We start from the raw sequence: 13,235 nt of genomic DNA, 5'->3' as shown, positions 1-13,235 counted from the left end.
GCCCACTATAAAATTTCCTGTCGCACAAATCCCCACCAGAGGCTGACATGTTCACCTAGAGCAGCGGTTCTCAATCTTTTTTTTGACGGAACCCTTTTGGAAAGCGAAATACTTGATGGAACCCTGCAATAAAACAATAGTTTTTAGAAGTGTATTTTTTTATTAATAAGCATAATAATTATGCTTATTTTATTATTCTAAATTCTTGCGGAACCCCTGCAGGGGTGTCGCGGAACTCTAGGGTTCCGCGGAACACACTTTGAGAATGGCTGACCTAGAGTGTCCAAAGCCTCAATAAAAATCAGATTGAAAAAAAAATCCCCACCTAGGCCCCGTAATGGAGAAGTCTAGTAAAATAAATAGCATTATCAAGTGTTGGCGGCTCGGGTGGCTCTGACACACTTAAGGGGATATATTTAACCGAGGAAATTTTCAATTCATTCCCGTCCGGCGGCAGTCCTTGCGATCGCCTTGACCTTAGCCTATGAATGAACAAGTTCCTGGCGTATTACTTTGCTATTTGTTCCATGGAGATGTCCTTAAGAAATAAATGTGTTATGGTGTAAAATATTAATAGCTGCTTTGCTATATATATTTTTGAGGAAAATCAAACACCTATCTATATTTTTAAACATCATAAATACCTCATAGGTTATGTGAAAAGCAGTATGTGTCACATGGTAGCAAAATAATTTATATCTTGGGCGTAACACACTTGAATCCCTCACTACTCTCAGAATCCTTCGCTACGTTTAGGATTCAATGTACGCCCTCGCCATAAATATGTCATTTTGCTCCCTTATGACACAATGTACTATATAATATTCTTCTATGGTAGATCTACTAGCCGGAGAGCTAGCCACGTAAATAGGTATGCAATTTATAGAGCAACGAAACCCCTCTAGTTATTATGCCATACTATCATTATTAATTAATCCGGGCGCCTGGCAGCTGTCTAGCGGTGGGTGCGGGAGTGGTTGGGCAACAAAGGGGTTGTAAAATCAATCGAAGGTGTGCAATTTATAGAGCTCTGATTTTGGTGTGATATAATAGCTTATTATGTATTTAATTCAAATATAAAAATGCCAGGCGTTTTAATTGGGGGAAAAGTAGTGCCAGGTGACTTACAAGATTTCGCGAAATAGTACCAAAATAGGTTTGCAATATATAGAGCAACGAAATCTTTCTAGTTAGTGACGTTAGTGTGCCATAATATCATTATTAATTTATCCGGGCGCCTGGCAGCTGTCTAGCGGTAGGTGCGGGAGTGGTTGGGCAACAAAGGGGTTGTAAAATCAATCGAAGGTGTGCAATTTATAGAGCTCTGATTTTGGTGCGATATAATAGCTTATTATGTATTTAATTCAAATATAAAAATGCCAGGCGTTTTAATTGGGGGAAAAGTAGTGCCAGGTGACTTACAAGATTTCGCGAAATAGTACCAAAATAGGTTTGCAATATATAGAGCAACGAAATCTTTCTAGTTAGTGTGCCATACTATCATTATTAATTAATCCGGGCGCCTGGCAGCTGTCTAACGGTGGGTGCGGGCATTTTTATATTTGAATTAAATACATAATAAGCTATTATATCACATCAAAATCAGAGCTCTATAAATTGCACACCTTCGATTGATTTTACAACCCCTTTGTTGCCCAACCACTCCCGCACCCACCGCTAGACAGCTGCCAGGCGCCCGGATTAATTAATAATGATAGTATGGCATAATAACTAGAGGGGTTTCGTTGCTCTATAAATTGCATACCTATTTACGCTCTTAGACCATACTGGAAAACAGAGCCTGTCTAGCTCAATTCAATGCTCTCTACGAATTATCCTTGTTTGCTCACTGTCCTTGCTTACTTTTCAGCAAGAGAAGGATGCTATATGCGAAGGTGAGGGAGTGATACAGGGACATAAATACCAGACCTACTTACTCAAATTTTAAATGGTCCGGCGCACTAGTTTTGTGGCATTTCGTTTTGGAAATTTATTCTGACATGCTTTTTAGGTACCTATATACCTACTTTTCAACTAAGACGTCCCTGACCGACATTTTCTCATAAAATAAGCAAAATACGGCCGAAGGGCCGTTACCGACCTTGAAGATATTTTCGTCATAGTGATTCGCGATCCCGTGTTTAGAACTTTAGATGAATAGATAGGTACCATAATCCAAATTAATAACATAATATAGCTAAAACTCTTGTAACACCAAGGCAATGGATATTACCTATACCGTCTAAAATCGCTAGCTCTGTAAATTTTTCGCGCATTACAAGATAAAAGCCAAAATAATATGTAGGTTCGGCTCAATCGGATCCATCGCTAATGGCTAGAGACCCCCCCCCCCCCCCCCTCGTCGTGAAAAATATGAATGTCAGGAAAAATATTCGGAAATCAGGAATTTTGTCAGGAAATTCAAAATTTGTATCTGCTGGTAACCCTACCTGCAATAAAATAAAAAATGTGCGCAATAATATATCTGGCAAAAAATTTTTGCACTGTCATGAGAGCACCTTATAATGTTGTGCAAGACGCATTATTATTGCAGGTGACTGTAAAGTAAACAGCAGAAATAAGCTAAGCGGGTTGTGTGCAAATCATCATCACATCTTTACTGGAGAATAAGAGCTCGTGTAAATCATTTTAAACACATTTTGTTTTTGGCTTGTACAATGTAAATACAACGACTTCCGAAATAGACTCTACATTTTGTGGGTTATTATCACTCCCATTAATTAAACTTTCGTAACCACATGTCGTCGCTCTAATCCTCTAACAAGCCAGAGCGAGAGATAGATCACGATGACGACACAATGACTGTAGGAATTGTGCTAAATACAAAAGCGTGCCGTGTCTCCGCGCCGTGCCAGGCGCTCAGTCGACGGCCAAACATTCGTACAATAACACAGTCTAATAAAACACTCAAATACAAAGGAAAGTGAAGGGAAAAGTGCAGTTTTGAGGTTCGTTTTTTGCCGCGCATTTTCGATGCGAGTTTCCCGCGCTGCGTGATCCAATTTTATGACGACAGGTGTTTATCGCAGTTAATTTTGTTGATACACCACGTGATTCATATTTACAGTGTTACAAGTGCATTAATCAGTACTGAAATCTAGGTAGGTACGTATGCACTAAAACTAAACTGAAAACACCCGGTTTACCTACCAAACTTTTTTCGGTCTTGCTCTCTATGTGTTTAATACGGGTAATGGGTACTTGGGTAGGTATTCTGCACCCCACTTGGTCTACTTCATAGATTTTCGTTTAGCATCCTCACATTCATAAAACCTATTTTGTAAGTAGGTATAGGTACCTGGCCTATACTAAACCTAAGACACAAGGTAGCTGGAGGCAGTTAGCGTCAGCGTAGTCACATGCTGTTATCGATTTACATTATGGTAGAATATTTTACTGTCAGTGTTTGTGAGGCTAGAGAAGTGTAATGAAATGCGTCATAAGTCTAGTATTTACTGGTTACCATTTAGCATTTTAAAGCGAATTAACATATGCGGTCATGTTTAAATCTCTGTGACTTGTTCAAATCATTAACGTCAATTGGCGTCTAATCAATGTAAGAGTATACCTACTAAATATGTTCCCAAAGTGAGTTTTTGTTCTACGTCGAATCCACAGGCCAGAAAGTCGTTTATAGACCACTATAGATATATCTACGTTGTTGCTCTACGTCGAGAACTCTCTGGAGTTCAGGCATTTGAATTGCCTCGAATTTTCCAATCAAGCCATTCAAGCCATTTTCTATAAAAAAAACGTTTTGTTGTGTAAGTAAATTGAAAACGTACACAACAAAGGCAGGGCAAACGCAATAATCTCAGACAAATTGCAATATCGCCGTCGCCTTGTTTACTTTTGTGGCTATAAATATTTTGTTACTACATAATATATATTACTAATGTTGCCGCGTCGGTTGACATGTCAATCACATATTGGAAGGATGCCTATTTGTAATTAGTATTGTTTAGGTACTGCACAGACGGACGGCTCATCATATTATATTGAAATGTTCGATGAACTTAATTACGAATTAGTTGTCTCTTGATTTAAATATACAAAACTCCTTGTTTCTCCATTTAATCTGTGTGTATTTCAGCGTTTTGGTTTCGAAGCGGAATTTTATTTGTTAGTTCATACCCAAACATTATTAGTCAGTGCAAAAAACTTCAATGATTCATAAATTTTCAAATCACACATAACACACAGATCAACATAGATACACAGACGCGGCAGGGGACTTTGTTTTATGTAATATGTATTGATTTTATTTTGAAATTCAAACCAATGAGCAACGAAATGTTTCTTATGTCAGTATTGTAATAAATAGTCGGTCTTTGACTCTGTGGAAGAGGTGGGCGGCGGCGCCCGCTCGAAATAGATGCGCGTGCGCAAGGCGCGAGTGCGGGAGCGGACCCATTGCAACATTTCAGCCAATTAATGATAACGTTACGGTATATTTACTCTCTAGGATTTTCCTGTGTACCTGTGGGTCTAGCCAAGGTGACAATCATTGGTTAGAAAACGCCAATCAAATTTTAAATGTTACCCCGGTATATTTTTAATTTTACACAATTAAAAATACCCCCAACACAACGATTCGATTTTAATAAAACATATCTAAGAACCACCGCTAGAAAACCCGGCTTTCAAATAAATAATAAATTGCTATTTGCATGGCTTTACCAGTTTAAGAGCTAGTGCCATAGACAGATGACAGCCAAACACACATGTATACGGTGTATATAGGCGTCGAGGATTAAAAATACATAATATTCAAAATGAGAAACCGTTTGATTCAGTCGGATATGCGCACCTGCGACCGATCCGTTTCCCTAGCTGCGCGTGAGTGGAAAGGTTATGCAATATTTGGTGCAAGGGCGGGTAAAATTAACCCGCTCTGTATTTATCACAATTTGATCGATTTTCCTTAAAAAGTGATGTACACCTTTCACTGCTTTAGTATGTCACTGACATGACAAAAACAAGCAACAACGGTTGCACTCCGGGAGTGCCGATAGAAGTGAAAACTCACCTCACTATGTTACCGACGCCCGGTAACACGATACATACGTTTAGCGGAGGTATTCTATTTATTTATTATATATTATTATCATTCTCAAATAAGATCACACTTTTTTATTGACATGTTTATTTACATACTGCCATGACAACGTCAAATTATTTGAACATAGGTAAAGAGTCTTGAAAAGGAGTCCGCAACATAAATGTCAAATAACATTGAGTTTTTCTTTATTGATTTAAATGCCATTTAAATTATGAGTGGCCACCTTACGGGGCTTACGGTCACGTAATCGCCTTACGCTGCTCGAGTTTATCATTTTTTCCCCACCACAAAAAGTGCCCAGCGCCGCTAAAGAAGTTTTCACTTCAAAAAAGCATCCTTGAAGTCAAGAGATACCCAAAAAACGAAAAAGACTGAATGGTCTATTAGTCCCTGGCGCACACGACAAAATAGTGTGATTTACAGCAAATGATGATGATGGAATTTCCTTTTGCAGAGTTGCTCCTTTTGACTTACACGCTTCCTTGAGTTACACGAAAATGATACCAAACTTGACCAAATAGCAAAACTTTATTTTTTACAAATTTCGGGGGGCACCCCCCTGAAGTCAAAATTTTGCATCAAAAATTCGATTGGCTCCCCTTCCTAAATCAATCTGTGAGTCAAAAGGAGCAACTCTGCAAAAGGAAATTCCATCATCATCATTTGCCGTATAATTAAGTCTGCACCAGGGACTATATCCTCGTAAGTCCCCGCGTACTTGTACAAGTACAAATTAAGGATAGCACTTCAGACCTGACATTTTAACTACATAGATGGCGTAACTGCCTAATGTACTTACTCAAGTACAAATTTTTCATTCCCCATTTACCGGGTAGTTTTTTTACAACGGCAACACTGACACGGTCATTCTCATTCTATTTTCTATGGTCAATTTCGCCATGTTAGATGGGTAAAGTCAACTGTCAGTGTCAGTGTCACTTTTTCGCAAGATGGCCACACAGTCAGGTCGCTGGCCAGCACGAGGTAAGATAATCGGTTTATATTCAAGTAATCACTTGTATTTCTGTTGTCATACGAATGTATTAGTATATTTAAATTATAAATATTGTAAAATAAACAATATTTCAAAGAAACCTGTATATTTAAGGAGGGTCGTGATTGGTCAAAATAATTTGTACTTACGGTAGTACGTTCGGTCTAACTTACAAGTATTTTTTTTTATTCTAGCGTTTGATGAAAAGCAAATATCACAACTTCTCAATAACTATGACTTGAAGGACTCGGATAATGAAGATATGTTTATATCTGAACCCGACCAAGAATCAAATAGGGACTTTTCTAATATGAAGATGGAGAAATAGAAGTTGTAGTACGCGGACGTGTATCTAGTCATCGATTTCAAAGTGCTCGTGGTCAATGAGGTGGGCGTAGCCGTGGTAGTAGCACAAGTGCACAAGGGCGCGACGTGGTCAAAGTGCAAGGGGTAGGTCTGGAGATCTAGTCCAGATTTTGAACACCCAAATCCAACCTTCGTAGATGTAGTATGGTATTAAAATAATGAAAAGAGCTTTTTTAATTCACCTTTTTATAAGAAGAAGATTAGTTATGTTGTAATAAAGTAAAGATTTTACTTTAGTGATGTTTAGACAAAATATATGATTTAATTTTAATATTAAATAAATCCTTTAACTTTTTTTATTATACTGTGTAAAAACCCAATGTACTCACACAAGTACAAAATATTTTCAATAATTTCCTTCTTAAAGAGGTGCTATACATAATAAACATACCATAAAAAATACTGAAAATAAGACCCCACTTCAAAAATCTCTAAAATCGACATCTTTTTGTTTCGGTCTGAAGCACTATTCTTGGTTTGTACTTGGTATAGTACAGCCGGCAGATATGACTACTGCTGTTGGAAAAACACAGGACTTACGAGGATATGACACTACTGACAGCACTGATCAGTACTCTTGGAACTTAACTTACATAACAGCAGAGCAGGCAATTAATAGAACGGAAGTAAAAGGAAGGAAAGAAATAGAACAACAAGTCTATGGCATGTTCGTCTAAAACAAAACACAAACAAAGACCTTGATTATAACCTGACAGATGATAATTTTTATCTTTACATCTAGCCTTTTCTTAATTAACGAAGTTACACTCTAAACCTAAATGTTAGTTTGTGTGGTTTACCCCTGGGTTATCCCACTTATCCCTCTCAGAATGTTTACCACAGCGTCCACAGCTAATTCCATCCCGGACGTGGTAATAATTTTATATCGCCAAAATTCGCGTAAAATTTCGCAATTCGTTGAAATTGTCGTTATTCCAACGTACGGAGTTTATTAATAGCTCATTTCAAAGTGAAACCGTCCGCTGCCACTAAATTAGAGATTGATTTCCTCTCAGACTTTTTATAAATATCATGGTGTTTCTGTTTACCGTTTTCGTTTCCAAGAATTTTGGTTAATATTTAGACGCACCGGTGCGTGGTGTGTACCTAGGTTTATATTTAGGTACCTGTGTGGTGTGGAATTGAGATACATACGAGTATAATTGATTGCAATTATTTTCAGTTGCCTATTTACAATATGTAGATAATTACTACATATCAATCTATAGTAGTATATTAGATAAAACAACGCGCTAAAATTCGCATCCACACCGCAACCGAGGTAAACTGTTGTAGCGCAACACGTAGAGAAATGTTACCGTGTTGCTCCACTGTTGCTCCTCAAAAGTTAACTGCGGTGTGGAGGCACGTTTATAAGCATAATTTTTAAGAAAAAAAAACCGACTTCCATGAGGGACACCCCGGTGAAAGAATAGTTATTTGTTTTACAAGGGGGCAAATTTGTTGTTTAACCCTCGTGCTTTGAAACCCTCGTAACGCTCAAGATTCCATTTTTCGAACCACTCGCTACGCTTGTGGTTCAATTTTGGAATCTTTCGCTTGCTCGGGTATCAATATTAGGTTCAGGTCCAGATAAAAGCCCGGATCCAGGTCCAGGTCTTGGTCCAGGTCCGGCTCCGGGTTTGAGTCTAGGTCCGGGTCCGAACTGGGCCGGGTCCGAGTCCGGGCCCTAGTCCGGATCCGGGTCCGGGTCCCAGTCCAAGTCGAAATCGAAATCGCCAAACGTGTACTATGCGTCGTTGAAGAGTTCTGTTCTGATCATCATCAGCAGTTCCAATGCATCAAATGCGACAGTTTTTAATGAAAATGCTTGATTTTTTGATGAAAATACAATAATCTCTATACGCATGCCTTTGAGATTTGAGGAGTTCCCTCGATTCCTCATAGATCCCATCATCAGAATTCGAGCTTGACAAAAATGTGGCTTAAAAACTTAACTTACTTAACAAACATAACGAATAGGACAAATCGCCAAACGTGAACTATGCGTCGTAGAAGAGTTCCGTTCTGATCATCATCAGCAGTTCCATTCCACTTCATCAAATGTCACTTTTTTGAATGTATGTGCTTGATTTGTTGATAAAAACACAAAAATCACTATATGTATGCCTTTAAGATTTGAGGAGTTCCCTCGATTCCTCATGGATTCCATCATCAGAACTGAGTTTTGACAAAAATGGGACCAATCTGTATGCATATACGTACAATCAAAAAAAGAATTTTCAAAATCGGTCCAGTAATGACGGAGATATGGAGTAACAAACATAAAAAAAAAATAAATAAAAAAAAAACATACAACCGAATTGATAACCTCCTCCTTTTAGATTTGGAAGTCGGTTAAAAATAGCGCTTATTTATATGTATCGTGATCGTGAGCGGTCACTGCAAAACTTTGTAGAAGCTAGGAACACTGCATTATGTCAAGACCCAAGTCAGAATGAATGATAGTGATATTATTGATTCATCTGTCGCTATGCCAGTGCCGAGCCAAGACAATTCACGTACCAACCTAACCACGGCTGCGTTGTTAAACCAGTGTATCTTTTATTTGTATCACGTGTAGTTTCTATGAATCTAGAAGCCAAATTATATTGAACGTTCTATAACTGTGAAATGAAACTATGGTTTATGATTTGTTGGGTGTTGATTGACAACCATTGGCTATGCAACAAAGAGAATTAATATACTTACAGGTATTGTAGCCTAAAAAGCTAATGAGTGACGAGGCTGCAATGCAATGCAATTAATAATCGTATGTGACGACAGTGTAAAGCTCGGTACACATGTCGAGAATAAAACTTAAATTATTATTAATAAATACACACAATACACGCAAGCTCAACTAGTCCGAGGGCGCGGACTGCGGAGTGTTAGGGTCGGCAACGCGCATGTAACACCTTTGGAGTTGCAGGCGTCCATAAGCTACGGATACTGCTTACCACTAGGCGGGCCGTAATGCTTGTTTGCCATCGATGTAGTATAAAAAAAATGTTGTTTACAAGATACAAGTTAGAAGCAGACAGATAACGAAATTTCGATATTCGGTAATGTTTACAGTACGCCCTCAGGACTCAGGTAGGTTATTATTATGTTCTAATTATGAACCGAATATTGCAGCTAAGTACACGAGTCATGTACTATGTAGGTAGGTATGTTAGGCTCTCTTAATTTATGGCTCTATAAGCGACACACCCAGCTTACTATACGATCTACACGGTTCATAATCAGCCATAGTACTAAACTACCTAACCATGCTTTCACTGACCTAACCTCATAGTATATGTTTATTTGTGTAAGTAGTCATACTCATAATGTCTCTGAAAACGAAGTGAAGAGGTTTATTTTCTTCGCTTTATCATTATCAATCATCTTGCTGGTTACTGGAAATATACAGGTTGCTCCAAATTTTCATATAAAAATGCATTTTACGCGGTCATCACACAATCATATATCCGTGTCGGATTTTTTTACTTTTTATGATATGTTTTTTTTTAGTTGTAGAACTCTTCAAACATTACAATTTTTAATTACTTTAAATTATTACTAGTAATAATGTCTGGTTTGCTCAGTACTTGGACATCCTATAGATATTTTAAAACTCGTTATCTCATTTCACTTTAAATCTGAAACATTGCGTTAAGCCACAATGCAACGGAAACTCGCATCGCAAAATAAAATATGAAATAATCTTATTTTTTATTTAAATTAAAAGTGCTCAAACTCAAACTGTTTAGGACGAATAAAAAATGTCAATCAGAGGTGTGCAAGATGGCTCCAGATCACCACTTATACTCACGGATTCTTTCTTCGATGACGGTGGTAAGTAATAGTATAAATTATATGTAAAAAAAATACAAAAAGACTCCTTCGAACCGGATTTGAACCAGTGACCTATGGATGACAGTGATTACCTCTACAGTCCACCGCTCTACCAACTGAGCTATCGAAGGGATATGAGACCGTGCGAAATTACGGTACGCGTTCTGTTGATATTATTTTGTTAATGAGTAGGGTGACGTTGCATGATGTAATGATAAGAGACATTGGTCTTGGGTTTGTAATGATTTGTCGCAATCAGTTAACCGGTTTATTTTTTAACGTGTCTTATTTTTTTGATTAATGCATAATTAATCATTATATTTTGTTTAAAATAACATGCAAACATTTTACACTAATCTAGTATATTATTTTACTTTGTGGTATATAAATAATAATGTTTGAAATGTTTCATTTTTATTTATTTATTTATTTAACTATGAATGTACAAAAACAACATTACAGTATAAAAGGCGGACTTAATGCCATCATAAGTATTTTTTTTAATTTAAAATACATATTTTGATTTTATATTTATTTTTAATGATCATTTTTCGTCTTTCTATTTTTTAATGGTTTTATTTATTCCTTATACCAGAAGCAGGCATTAAAAATACAATGATAATTTTTCATAATTTTCATTTTCTCATAAATCTTCATTTTAATACAAATTTACTAATGACCTGAACAACATTAATGTAATAGTAACATTAGTAACATACCAATGAAAACTGCCCATAACATATTCCGTCAAGCTGTTAAGTTACACATTGTTGACGTGGTCGGGTCACCGCATGGGCGCATGCAGCCTCGCCCGGCGGCGCCTCAGTCCGCGACCGACGGCTCTCGCGAGGGCCCGTGCCCCGCGCCACACGCTCACAACACAACGCCTGCCACTTCGGCAGCTCCACGATACACTTTCTTTTTGTTTCGCTGACGTTTTAATAACATTGTGACATTTACGGTACTTGGATATGTGTATGCTTGGGTTTTTTGTTGTTAGGTTTAGACTAGTATGTTTATCAATTAAGGAAGGAAATAATTACCTGTTATTATTTACATTCATGCTGTTGTTAACGTATTTTGTTTATCAGAACTTTAAATGAAATACATATAAATAGTGTAGGTACTAGTGATGGGTAGGACATCAATTTAAAATGAGTTTGTATGAGTACCTCATTTACTAAAATGAGGTGTTACAATGTCTTACTTCAAATGAGATGAGGTACTAGCATATTTTCAGCGTCCGACTATTCCATTAATTCCAACGGCGACAAAAATATTTAATGTATATACATATTTATGTATTCATCAGTTCCTTTATAAATAAATAAATAGTAACATTTAATTGGAGTGCAATTGTGGAGGTTAAGAATAGAACTTTTAGGAGAAAGATAATTTTAGAATCAAGTAAAATGAATAGAGGAGTGAAGTGAGACATTTTTGCGGTACGAAGTACTGCGACAAATTAACAAAATGAGTGGTACAAATGAGGTGCCTCACGAGTGAGCGACTCGACACTAGTAGGTACATAAATTAAGTTAATGATTAAATCATGGTAGTAAGTTATAATTAACTGCTGAATAGATAAGTGAGTTTGGCGGGGTCAAGGTTGAGACGTGTTATCATTATTTTGTTCGCAACGTGTCCAGAACACTTTTTTAATGTCATAATTACTTACGTATACACGTATCATTATCATTGCCTAAGAGTTATTCTAATATTTTATAGGTATAATATTATTTGTAATATAGTATTTAAATATTCAATATAATTTTGAATAGACCTTAAATTAGTTGAGCTATATCGATTTGCGATATCGATATATGAGCTATTATCGATATTTCAGTTCTCTGCATCTTTTAATTAGAAAAAAAAGTTTCTTGAGCTATTCTAAGTAAGACGTAAACATAATTATTATTCATGTATGTAAACTATGTAATATGTATGTATGATCACAAGACCACGTAATATTCGACACTCCCTCCTCTATTAACAAACATCGAACCCCGTCGTACGAAAGCGCGAGATGAAACAATGTGCACAGTATTTGCGATGTTGATTCAATCGACTATTTGTTATTAAAATTTTACCGTGCCGTTGGCCGAACGCATTTCTCTGCTTCATGGAAAATTCTGTGATTTTGATAAAAGTTGTGTAATCTTAATGGGGTTAAAGGCTGTTATCACTTATCAATATGGATTGTTTAGAATTGGATTGGGGAGCGAGTCGGCATGCTCTCTCACCCCTAATTTGATAACCTCAGTGGTTATATACGTAGACCTCGATTCAATACTGATTTAGCCGATTTAGGTTCTCATCTTACACATGTTATTGACAAAAAATCAAGCGCAGCAATATGTGTGATAAAAGTTAATCTGAAGAAGTATTTAGCCGGTAAACGTTACAGATCCTTAAAATACTGTACACACATACATATAGGTACTTATTTTATATTAACTTATTAATTACTGAAAAGTAGACTAAATTAGCTCTGGCTGTTTTGGAAACTGATTACCTATTCTAGAATTTGTAATGTAAAATTCACAAGTGACTTAGCGACACTTGCATAATAAGACCCATGCCTGTCGAACGGTGCCACATTTTATGGCGTGGGAGGCATCAGGCTAGGTAAGGCAAGCAATAAGCTCATAAATTGCAGTAAGTGGGCTGGCTCGCCCCGTTCTATTAAGGGCCTGTGACGCGCCATGCCATGGCGGCCATAACCGTAAACTGATAATGAGCTATCGAGCCATTCGTTGCTTGTTGTTTAATCATGTGCAATACAAAGCTGACTCAATATATTTCAACTATTTCAAGGCTGACTCGTAAACCCTATTAGTAAATTTAATAGGCAAAAACTTTACTTGCGATACCTAGTATATCATGAAAAAGCTTTTTCTAAATCAAGCGCATAAAAAACTACATAGAAGACTAATGAAAACATTATCAGAC

The 13,235-nt window shown here is 37.0% G+C and overlaps 1 protein-coding gene and 1 non-coding gene across 5 annotated transcripts in view; one reads left to right on the top strand and one right to left on the bottom strand.

The window, feature by feature from the left end:
• LOC134655803 (AMP deaminase 2-like) overlaps positions 1–13,235 on the top strand; it is a 66,264-nt gene that overhangs the window by 12,941 nt on the left and 40,088 nt on the right. Inside the window, exon 1 of one of the 4 annotated variants that reach the window (XM_063511276.1) lies at positions 10,193–10,283. The exons of 2 other annotated variants lie outside the window; for them this stretch is intronic. In XM_063511276.1, coding sequence (XP_063367346.1) covers positions 10,211–10,283 — 73 coding nt within the window. In that variant the 5' untranslated portion in view covers positions 10,193–10,210. Of the gene's footprint in view, positions 1–10,192; positions 10,284–11,132; positions 11,245–13,235 lie in introns of those variants that run through there. One more of the 4 variants, XM_063511274.1, reaches the window with a different exon arrangement.
• Trnay-gua (transfer RNA tyrosine (anticodon GUA)) lies at positions 10,328–10,414 on the bottom strand. The gene is given in 2 exon segments: positions 10,328–10,363; positions 10,378–10,414. It is a non-coding gene; the product is annotated as a tRNA-Tyr (tRNA).

The sequence above is a fragment of the Cydia amplana genome, chromosome 17 (assembly GCF_948474715.1).
Source record: "Cydia amplana chromosome 17, ilCydAmpl1.1, whole genome shotgun sequence".
Taxonomy (NCBI): Eukaryota; Metazoa; Arthropoda; class Insecta; order Lepidoptera; family Tortricidae; genus Cydia; species Cydia amplana.
Note: the sequence above shows the minus strand (reverse complement) of the source record. Positions and strands in the feature narration are given on the sequence as shown.